This window comes from Labrus bergylta, chromosome 17 (assembly GCF_963930695.1).
Source record: "Labrus bergylta chromosome 17, fLabBer1.1, whole genome shotgun sequence".
Lineage (NCBI taxonomy): Eukaryota > Metazoa > Chordata > Actinopteri > Labriformes > Labridae > Labrus > Labrus bergylta.
Window position 1 is genome coordinate 6,205,129 of NC_089211.1, and position 12,002 is coordinate 6,217,130.

The 12,002-nt window shown below is 41.0% G+C and overlaps 1 protein-coding gene across 1 annotated transcript; it reads left to right on the forward strand.

Annotated features, from left to right (window-relative positions):
* The first annotated feature begins 858 nt into the window (after window positions 1-858).
* On the forward strand, window positions 859-11,147 carry taf1c (TATA-box binding protein associated factor, RNA polymerase I subunit C). Its single transcript, XM_029281729.2, has 15 exons — window positions 859-1,312; window positions 2,143-2,254; window positions 2,725-2,774; window positions 2,984-3,079; window positions 3,585-3,652; window positions 3,791-4,041; window positions 4,611-4,742; window positions 4,845-4,962; window positions 5,055-5,126; window positions 5,222-5,357; window positions 5,483-5,611; window positions 6,523-6,721; window positions 6,828-6,965; window positions 7,338-8,986; window positions 9,323-11,147. Exons 1-15 carry the CDS (start codon window positions 1,196-1,198, stop codon window positions 9,578-9,580), a joined length of 3,525 nt encoding a protein of 1,174 aa, XP_029137562.2. The 5' UTR covers window positions 859-1,195; the 3' UTR covers window positions 9,581-11,147.
* Window positions 11,148-12,002: the final 855 nt, after the last annotated feature.

A 12,002-nucleotide genomic window follows, 5' to 3' on the forward strand; every position in this document is an offset into this window, starting at 1 on the left:
CGATATGATTAGTTAGCCTTCAAAATAAAACCACCATACTGCAAGTTGTAAATGTCAGCAAATATTTACACTATGGTCAGCACGCAGCTTTTTATAAACCATTTTATGTCATCCAACGTCCACTAAGTTGATTTGCTGATGAAAGACATTTAGTAGTTTTTGTGTTTCTTAAAAAAATAATTTTGGAGATTGGTGAGAAAGAAGAAACCTTACAGCACTTTTTTTTATGTCATATGTCACAAAGATTTTGTGTTAATATATAAAGCTGATTTTCGCCCAAGATTAATGATATTCCATCGTTTGATACCTATAAAAAATGTAATATGAATCATGAAAATAATCTGTTTCTGACATGATGCATTTTATTTTACTTAGATGTAAATATATCCTCTGTGGTAGAGCAGAAAAGGTAAACCCAACTGATACATAAATTACTTTAAACTGTTTTTCTTATTTCTGAAAAAATGAACTCTAGCAAGATTGTAAGAAAGATCGGTGCTGACTTGTCAAATTGTACTGTTTTAATTGACCACTTTTTTATATTTTAGGTCAAGTGTTTTTCTCCTTTTTTATATGCCCGATGTATAATTTATCAGCTTACACTTCTGTTGTTGTAGTTTTATCAAAAAATATCTTTTGTTATTTTGTTTAACTACTACTACTTTTGTTAAACTTGGTCTTTTTTCATGTCTTAAGGTTTACTGTTATTGTGACGTTTGTATGTTTATCCTCTACGAGATTTTGTAGGATTATTCTGTTGTATGTTTATAAAACTTCAATAAATAAAAAATAATAACAATGTCTGTTGAATAGCGGAAACCGGAAGTCTGAGCGCTGTTGTGTTGCTAACAAGTTTGAGATTCACGTTTTGTGGGCGCAACGCAGCACGTGTCAAGCGATACACTGTGGATTTTTGACAATTTCATCTCAATATTTGGTTTTTATAGGAATACTTTATTTCCTTTGATGAAGACGAGCAGCAGTTTGACTTGATGGACGCGTGTCATGATGATTTGAAGAGGAGAAAGGTGTTTATTCATGCTCGCTAGCTAACTGCGTGAAGCTAACGTTAGCCGAGCCGGAGGACAACATGTTCAGACTTGTTTCCAGACTCGCTGTGAGAGTGGAGAGACAACGACAAACAGAGAATAAGAAAGCCTCACAGCTGCTATAATTATTTTTAGGACGTATAGAAATGGATTACCAATTTCCACAGCAGCTTTTTCCTTCTTTTTATAACTGCGGACCTCCGGACTCAGCCCTGAAACACCGCGCTGGAAGCTGGGGCTGCTACGACCGAGTGAGAGCTCAGGTGGGTCAGCTGTTAGCTCAATGCTAATCACTTGTGCTAACACGGGAAAATAATGCATGTGCATTTACGAAAGATTTTTTTTATGATAGAAGCTTTTACATGCAAGCTGCCTGTTAATAAATGACCCTCATGTTTTTCTGAATGTATAAATCACAATATTCGGTGTTTTTGTTTGATGTCTTAATTATTCAAGGCAACTATCAACCACGTGTAACAATAGTCTAAGTACAATATGTAACGTTTTTGTTTATTGTTGTTTTATTTATTGTATTGCTCTAAAGCCTTTATCTTTCTCTAGTCCTTCTGATATCATGTTCTAACATTCATTTACTGCTTTTATTTACCTACTTATTTGTCTTGTTGCTTAATATCTTCCTTACTTCCAGGCTTGGCTTCATCTGTCAAAGCACTTTGTAATCGTATATCTTTAAAGCTGCTACATAAATACAGTTATTATCATGATTAATATTATCCTTTTTATAACTTTTGAGCTGTTCATACATGTCTCTTTTCCCCATTGTGGGGCAAATACAGTTAAATATTGACTCTAAAATGTGGTTATGAATTGTTTTGTTGCTGAAAAAGCATTGACTCATGTCAGATTTCACTATGCTCAGTCAAAAAAAGTAAAGATTTACTTTAAAGAATTTTGTTTTTTTGCTTTACTTTAGATTTTTTTTGAAGCCTCGTGTCTCATCAGCTGAGGCTTTATATAAAAGAGCAAAGTTTCATTCAATTATTTTTTCCAAGTGGTGATGTTTGTTTTTGAGATCTGTATCTCTGCGGCTGCTGCCTTACTTCTTTTTCTGTTGTTATGTTTGTGGTTTCAGAGTCATGCTGGTCCTCTCTCCAGCTGGACCTTTATATCCAGGCATCAGGTCAAAGGGGAGACATGGCGCCACACTGAGCCGGTAACGATTCCCCTCCTGTCCCCGAAAAAATGTGAGTCCCTCCCCAAAATGAATGGAGGTCATTCATATCTCAAATGTTGTTCAACTTGTAGTTTAGGTGCCAAAGAAGGCCTGAGACTCTTTATTTATCACCTGAAATGACATTATTTTCTCAATGTTCACGAACAAAAAAAACTCTTAACTGTTTAGATTATGTTTTAAATCTGTTGGCACTTTGCTGAGGCTTTCTGCTAAGCTTGAAGTTCACGCTGATTTGATTTTTCTGGGTGAACAATTTGAGGGAAATAATTGGGTAAGACAAATTGTGATTGAATACATCAATGACATGATACAGAGGATAACAGAGAATTAAGTGATTGTACCCTTGTTTGTATCTTATTACCAAGAGCAATGATAATAATTCAAACTGTTCAGATTCCCTTCACATATCCTTCATTCTTTTAGTCTCATTGTTTTCATTTTTATATTGATTCTTAATATTTTTGTTAACATGTTTTCCAGCTGTCCTTTGGCCTTTAACGCCTCCAAATCCACTGGACTTCAGAGAACATGTGAGTACATTACTCCAAGAAACTATTTAGAATCAGGTTTAAGGGATGTGTGTGAGGATGTTTTATATTATCCACGTTGTGATTCACATCTGAATAAATGTAACAAATTAATCTAAACCTGTCTGATTTATAATCCTCATAATTTGTGTGGATGCAGCATGTTTGTAGTTGTAATTAAAGGATTATAAATGGATTGTTTTCTTATTTAGATGCAGAACTTCTTCATGGATCACTGTCAGGACGCCTTTGGGTGCACTAGTGAACTTCTAGGGGAAAACTTCTACTTCAAACACGGAAGGAAAGCGGTGAGGCTCACAATAACTGACTTTATTTATGTTTTCATGTATCCAAATAGTTTTGTTTGAATGCTTGTTAGCCAAAGTACACAATCTACAAATGCCGTCTTCATTGAGCCTCTTGAAGCTTTTTAAACTGAGCTGTGAGATAAGTTTTAAGATTCCTAACAGCTGATTGTTTTGTAGTTGTTCTGTTACATTATCTATTTTCTATTATAATAATAATATCTTTATTTGTATATAACTTTTAAATACAAAATGCTCTGACATATGCAGAATATAACATAACAACAAAGCACAAGAGTGTAAATAACAACAACAAAAACGCAACCTATGAAAGAGAGACCCAACCAACAACAACCAAACAAAAACCAGACAAACATCAGAATCCAAACATCACCAGAATTTTAGTATTTGGCCTTAGTTCAGTGTTGAAACAGGTGACATTATTAATGTTACTGTGTTTTGAGTCGTGTAAATGTGTGTTTGTGTGTGTGTTTGTTTTGTTTTTCAGCGTTATCATAAGGATTCAGTCCACATGTGGAAAGTGAAAAAGTTCCTCGACATAATGAATTTAAAAATGTGAGTGGACCTGACAGACTGTTGTCAAAGTGAGTGTCAGTGGACAGAACTTTGAATAATATAAAGACAACAACTCACTGAGTATCTTCAGATGTTTTTCATGTTTGTGTTTTTAAAACACGCTGTCTCTTTTTCCAGATGTCAAAGGTCTTATTCATCTGAAACTCTGGACAGGTACAGCGCCCTGCTGTCCGACGCTGTGCACTCTGTCCCTCCTGATCTGCTCGGCGATCTTCTGCATGAGGAGTTGACGGAGCAGAGGGACCGTCTCCTTTTCTCTGAAGGAGCCACAGGGGGTGCTCTGGCCTTTGTTCCCTTCTCACAGAGCTGCAGCGACTCCCAGCACGGCTGCCTCATCTACCCTAGAAACCAGGGACTGGACTGCCTCAGTATCCTGCAGAGAAAGAGAAAACCTGGTTTGAGTTTTTCTATGTTGGGGGTTTAAATAACTAAATGATACAACAATGTTTGTAATTGCTCCAGTAGACTGCTACAAACTACACATCTTCAGTTATATTTCAATCCAAAGAGAGAGAACAATGGAAGTCCATTCAAACGTTCAAGGGGCAAATACTGAGGTCTCACAAGTTCTTTTAGTAGATCATAAAGAAGCAAAAGTTAGAGAAGAGGAGGTGACTGTTGCAGAGAACTCCTGAAAACCTCCTGTTACTTCTCAGAGGAGTTGTATGTGTGAACTCAAACAGCTAAATCTCCGGAGTAGTAGTTACTGTGAAAACTGCTTATTTGTGTAATTTAGACATGTGTGCAGGAGAAATCATCAAGTATTGGCTGCCTAGGTAGTTTTGTAGTTTTGCTGCTGTGGTATTGAAATATTTATCAATATCTTGACTTTTTATGTGGTTTGGTATCTAAGATTCTGGTTTCATGACAACCTTAGGGTTTGTGCTTTTACTACTTTTTGTTTTTGCTGCTTCTGGTTCTTAACGCAATACCTCAGACTTCCACAGAGTGGAGCTGCAGAACCACAGAGGGGGTTCCTCTTGTGTGGACACTAGCAGCAGCAGCCCGTTCAGCTTCCAGCTTAAAGGCCCCGTCAGACAGATCAGCTCGGTCTCCCTGTTAAACCAAAGTATGAAAAAAAAAAAAAAAAAAGATCATATTTGCAAGTTTTTATCAGGAGTGTGGTGTCATGTGATCAACCTTTTGTGATAGGCCTGTCTGTTGTCTGCAGGTTGTGTTGCCGTGCGGTCGGATTATCTGTGTGGAGTTTGGAGGTTGAGTGAAACAAACGAACCTCGTCTGCTGCAAGCGGTCAACACCAAAGAGGTCGCAACATGCATCAGCGTTAGGTAAGGGGTACAAAATGAGAAGACGACTTTCATAAATATTCAAAATGAGGAAATGGTGCATAAGTAGCGTTTTCTCTGCAATCTATCGTCAGTCCTCATGTTTTAGGTGAAGTCCTGGTGGCAAGTGAGAGCGGCACACTAAACCTGTGGACTGTCGGCAGAGGGTGAGGTCACATTTTATTTATCCAGATGTGCAAACAGCTGTCAAAAGTCCCTTCATGAGTCAGGCTACAATTAAAGAGAACCTCTGCCCCATCAGGATGCAGAAGGTCCGGGAGGAAGACAGCAACCTGTACTTTAACGCTAAGTCAGCATGGCGATGGTGCGAGTTCTCCGCCCACCCGAGGGTGATGCTGTACGCAGACAGGACCGGGGTGGAGCTCACTGACATCAGGGTGAGACCAGTTTGTGGGTCATGTAACGGTTGTCGTGATGTGGTTCTGGTCTTGATATTAACTAAATTCCCTCTATCTTTATTTTTTTGTTCTCCTCCTTATACCTCCCTCCTCGGTCGCTCCAGGGAAGTCCTTTCGTGGGTCACACACTGTTTCGTATCAGCAACACTTCAGAGTGTCGCAGTGGGGAGAGACTCATTCTGTCCAAATATCTGGGAGACGCTCACTGCTTCCACCACCTTGTCACCACTCAGGTACAAAACTACACACAAACATTCTATTATTTACCCCAAAGTATTTTTCAAATACTCAAAACTTTATTTTACATTGTATGACAGATCCCAATGCCTCTTAAGATACCAAATATGTCCAGTTTTACGTGGGGAAAATGGGTCAAAATGATTCATTATAACGGTTAGAATTTGTCCTTTGGGAGGGTGCGGTACTTGCGTGTCACCACTAGAGGTCAAAATAGTCAGGGTGTATGTTTATCTTTTGTTCATTTGTAGGAAGTTGTTTAAATAATGTACTTTTTCTGGAACTACAAATCTTCAGAACATAAAGACTTTCAAATCTTTTATTTTTTAAACCCAGATTGTAATGTAAATATAATAAAATAATATTATTTTCAAGAATTTATCATACAGCATACATCCTCCTTATTATGTAAGGAATCTGAAGATATGTGGATTGTTGGTTAGGTTCAACTAAAGGCACATCCCAAACTTGCATCTTTTCAATTCGAGCTGGACGTTTATCATGGATGCATACATAACAATGCTGGGTGGTCCTGACTGAAATAATAGAACATCTGCTGAATGTATTGTCATAAACACGTGTAATCACTTTGGGCATCGTCTGGTTGCATGAAGTTGCCTGCTGAAAGTAATTGTAGTTTCATATGAAAGAACTCTAAAATAAAGGCGGGGGCAGAAGATTTAAAATCAGATGTGTATCTGGTGTTAAAAGTTGCTGATCATACATCCTGTTTTTCTTGAGCTATGAAGTTATAACCATCAAGTACATCTGTGTCAATAAGTCAGACAAACTTGATAATGATGTTTTGACGATGAATAGATGATTGTTATGGAAAGCAGCACATCTTCATCTTCTGAAGTTCTGTGTAGACACCATCCTGCACAACTGACTGCACCTCCTCTCTCAGTATTCAGCCTACATCATGGACGAACGTTTCCCTGGGGTCCCCATGCTGAAGTGGGATCACTATATGCAGTCCCCGCCCATGTTTTGTCACCTTATTCCTGGCTCCGCCTCCTCTGAATCAGCGGGGGGCGGGGCTGTGACCACCAAAGTTCTGTTGGGCTCTCACAGTTCTCAGGAAATCACACTGCTGCAGTACTCAGGTCAGTGTGCAGGGGGGCTGTGATCGTGCAGTTCATTTAGATTTGATTTGGCTTTTCATCTTAATGTGTGACCTTTCCCTCTGTATTTGTTTTTGTTTGTGTTCAGGAGGCAGAGCGGAGGCTTCTTCCAGTCATGGTCCTCCTCAGTCTCTGCTAAGACCCAGAGACAGCCTGAAACACCTTCCTGTCCAGATCCCTCACCGCTGTGAATTCGCAACCAACAGATTGTCATCGCCTGCAGCAGGTTTGTGTTCCAGTGTTTGTTTATTAGCGCGAGAGAGACACTACTCAGCCGTCCCAATTTATAAAACGGGGAAAAATCGAGGCAGCAACTCCCATGTTCTGCATAATTAACTGTTTTTGAGCTTGTAATTGGTCTTATTTTCCACTTTTGCCCTTGATCTTTGTGGCCATTACAGTCTATCCTGCAGCAGCCGCTTGAAGCTATTCACTGAACAATGCCAAAACTTTTTGTACTTATTTGTCATTTAGACCCAAAAACAAGGCTTAAATGGGGCCTAGATTTAAAGAGTCACCAGAAATTTCCATGAAACGTGGCCTGATTGAAGAAACAAACGCACATATATGATATGGCGGATTTTTGTTTTGTTTGCAGGTCTGACTTGTATCCAGATGAAAGGAGGAAAAGAAGCAGGTGCTGAAGAGCGCCTTTGTATCATACAGCTTACAGAAGCAGGAGATATTTTCTATCAGATTCTCGAGCCAGAGCAGCCAGACATGTCTACACCTCCAGCAGCAGAGGACAAACCTTTATCCAACAAACTCCCACAACAACCTCTAAAGGAGGCCACAACACCAGGGAGAAAAACAGCAGCAGGTTCTAAGCAGGTCGCGTCGGAAACGTCGAGCGATGAGGATGTAATCGAGCCGACTCAGGCTGCAATTGTGAACATGTTTGTAAATGAAACACCAGAGAGAAAACAACAAGAATCCTCTGATTCTTCTTCTGAGGATTCAGTGTCAGGAGGGCGGAAAAATCGAAAACTGATGCGGTTGAAGCTGCAGGTTGTTGTCAATGATGAACCAGAGCCAGATCAAAGAAATGGGTTTGATAAGGAGGCCGAAGAAGGAAACAGTGGTGAAAATAATCTGGAGAAGCCTGAAAGCATCACGGAAACAGTCGGCTCGAGCAGCTTAAGTGGTGATGGTCAGACTCGGGTAAAGCTCAGTGACAACGCTCTTGCCAAATGGAAACATTGGCTCATGAAATTGGTGCAAAAGAATTGTGAAAAGAAGCCCCGGTCACACTGCCTACAGCACTTAACAGTCCCAGTCGAAGGCCTCCTGCAGCCGCCAGATAATCGAGAGAGAGATTCTGCAGAAGAAGAGCGCGTTCAGAGCCTGAGGCGAGATCTTAGGGCGTGCATGTCCAGACGCTCACTGCTGGTTCACAGCGCCGTCTCAGACTCCATCACGGCTCCTGACATAAAACCGGTTCCTGACCCGGTGGACACAGACACCTACATGGATCAGCTGAGTCAGCGCCTGACACTCTCCTGGCAGGGCGAGGAGGCGTGGCGGGCCTGGTGGGAGGACAGTTTGGGGCTCAACAGGGAGAAGAAGGTGGCAGATCTGAGGAGGAAGAGGAGGATGGAGAAGGCGGCAAAGAGAGCTTCAGGGCAGCGCATGGAGCTGTCTGGGAGCTTCGCCTCGTCTATGAGCTACCAGGCAGAGCTCTCAGACTTCTCTGATTCGCAGGGCTGGGCCTATGCGACAAGTCTGGAAGCTTTGTCAGAACCAGAGTCCATCAAGTCCCAGTCAGAGGGAATTAAGGAGAGCGGAACACTAAGAGCCACAACACCCTCCATAATGCTAACTGACGGTCCGGATCCTGGTACACCTCAAAGTTTCAGAGATAAACCAGATGAGCAGCGGACTCCCAGAAGCTCCCTCGCCCTCACTCTCACCCAGCCCCAGACACTGAACTCCATCTCACAAACTGACGGTCCAGTTCCTGCTACACCTCAAAGTATTAGAGAGAAACCAGATGAACAGCAGACTCCCGGCAGCTCCCTTACCCAACCCCAGACATCGAGACTGAGCTCCACTTTGCAAACTGACAGTCCGGTTCCGGCTACACCTCAAAGTGTCAGAGAGAAACCAGATGAGCAGCGTACTCCAAGAAGCTCCCGCATCCTCACTCTCAACCAACCCCAGACATCAAGACTGAACTCCACAACGACCAGTCAGAGGAAGAACAAACGTCCAGCAGAGGACGTCCTCAAATCTCTGTTTGCACCACAGGTAAGGCAGAACATGGTTTTTTGTTTTTTCAGTGCCTCACAGATGAGTCACTATCTCGGGATTTATTACTCTGAACTAATCTAGGTTGTGTACTGTAGACCACAACTAATAGTTTCAAACGAACAGCTTCATGCAATTTACCCGTAAAATATTCTGTATGCATTATGTGAATGAAACAATTGAACCCCTTGTTACACTGAGTTGTCACTGCAGCACTCCACCATCTCTGCTTCTTTGTATTCTTCACTAAATCACACAACAGCATAATATCAGTGACCCAGTGTATTTTCTTACACACTGTTACACTGTAATAAATTTCTGCATTTTTGTTTCCAGATTGAGCCCTCGCAGCATGATAGTTTCTACCTAGATGAGGGGAGCAGCCTGCACCCCGCTCCTCCACCTGTAGCCTCCTCCTACTTTCAGCCCCACGGCTCCCAGTTTCTCTCTCAGGAAAGCTTCAGGGCGAACTTGTCTCAGGACTCCTCCGCCTGGTCCCAGTCTCGGACCTTCTCCCAGAGTTCACAGGGGCGACTGGGGCCTTCGCAGGCGTCGCAACCGAAGAAGAAGAAGACGTCTCGGATGGGATTCTGATTCAGTGGTGGAGTTTATTTTCGTTTGGAATACTTGTTGTTTGATTTCAGGTCAAGGAAGGTTTGATTCCTGGTGTCTTCAGCTGCCTTTAAAATGGATGTATGATGGTTTTCTTCACTGGGATTGTACCTGACAACCTGAACTTGCACACTGGATATTAACCTGGAGGTAATATTTTTGGAAACATTTTTGAAAGAATCACATGAAGAACATCTGGAGGCTGAAAAGGACTGACTGCAGACTGGTTTGGTAGGATTCAGCCGAATTTATTATCTTTTGTTTTGTGGTCGTGTCTCCTGAGTGTTATGGTGATACCCTGAATGTGTGCGCTGATGTTTCCACGATTTCTGTTTAACATTTACAACACTGTGTCGTAAAGTTAGAAGTGTGGAAAAGGATAAATAAATGGACTGGAGTTCAGCAGGAACTCAAACAGGGACACAGCTGGAAATTCTAACACCTAAAAGGACAGAGGAGCTTTCAAATCAATGTAAAGATAGAAAAGCAGTCTCTAAATAATGTAAAAAAACTAGACTTGCATTAAAGAAGGAACTGCTCAGGAGTTGTTGTTTTTTTCAGTTCTTGGTAATGAGAAAACATTACAGTAAGCTGAGCTCAGACTACAAGAGTTTTGGGTGGATTTAAATCTGTTTCATCCCCCTTACTGTTTGTCGGGTGTAGAAATCTGGTGTGGGACCTCGGGCTGTACTGACATCAGGCTGAGATTATCTGGTCATGAGAGGGCTTTTCAGTTCACCAAACAGCATGCAGACTCGGCCCTGATAACATCAAACATGTGAGGTGTTTAGGAGTTAAAGATATATGGATGCTCCACAAGGTTTATTTAGGGAACAATACACCACCGTATTCTTTATATACTGTACGTGATTATAACCTAATGAAGGAAAAAAACCATGTTAAAGATGGGCTGATGGGGCTTGATGGGCTGCACTCATGGTAAATATTGCGGCGTGTGTTTGTGCATTTTATACCGATATATTGGTCACACCGGTGTATAAGACGCAGTGCACTTCTTCAATGAAAAAACAGGTATTAAAAGTGCGGAATCGGAACCAGTTCTCTTCCACTCTACCATCGCTGCAACACCTGCTGGTTTACCGTTTTGCTTGGCAAACCCAGGGGTGTCCAAAACGGCCATGTGGGGGGGCCTTGAAACAGTCTACCTTCTCTGGTTCACACAAAAACAGACCCTTCAGGATTGTTGTTGTCAGAGAAGTCAGCACTTCAACATATCATATTTCCTTAATGTCTGATGATATAGTAAGGTCACTTAATGATTTATTTCGGTGGATATCTTACAGATTGGTCCTTTAAGGCTCCTGTAGTCTGAGCTCAGTAACTGTTTTCTTTCTGCTGTGGTAAACTGGAGATGTTTGAGTCAGATGATTGTGAACCAGGCTGTTGTCCAACAATAACCTGATATGCTTCAGTAAATCAAAAGATGGAAATACGTTTTCATGTCAAATTTCTCGAAGTACCGTAAATAACACAATGAAAGGAATTTCTGTATTCAGAAAAATGAATTGCTTAAATCAGTATGAACCTATTTTCTGGTTTGTGTGTATATGTGTGTGTGGATGTTGCTTCCCTTCACCAGGGGCCCGTTTCTGAAAGAAGGTTTTGTGTAAACTCTGAGTCAGTTAACTCTGAAATGAGGGAAACTCTGGGTATTCCGTTTCAGAAGAGATCACTCAAACCCGTTTCAGAGGGTGAGTTTACTTTACCTCTGAGTCAGTTACTACGGTAACTGAGTCTGTGAACCTAACCTGGTCGGGAGCAGGTTTTCTTCAATGATCCCTGAGTTTCTCTCGGTCTCCTCCCTCTTTCAGAGCCAGAAACGCCGTTTCATTTCCTCATTCTTTCATTCAGTCCGTATCACGCCGTGTCAGTGAAGATTCACCGGATGTCTGAATAAAAATCCAGGTTGTTTTAATATGATATGTTAGGGTGGCAATAGCCTACTACAGCGTATAAAACAAACTATTTTATCGAACATGGCGTCTTTTAGTCGATCCTCGGTATGAAGGGGCTGCATTACTCCGTAGGGAATTAGCCTACATTTACATCGGGAGATGTTATTTTAATTAGGGTTGATTAATAAACTAAACAGGATAAAGGTGAGAGGACATTTAGACTATGTGTGTGAATAGAGCTTTATGTTGAGGATAAAGTTAATGCACATTCAAATAAACTCTGAAAAAAGTTAACTTTAAATCTATATGAGCCTATTATGTTATTATATTTAATTTGGAGCTGTTTAAAAGTCGATTTTCTTCTGCTGGATTACATCTTAATGAAAATAAATTGTATAGGTTTAATAGCCTACCATTCCATCAGTTTTGACCTGCAATATTATAATTCTGATTAAATATTAAATTAATAGACTTTGTGAGCAGCTGTT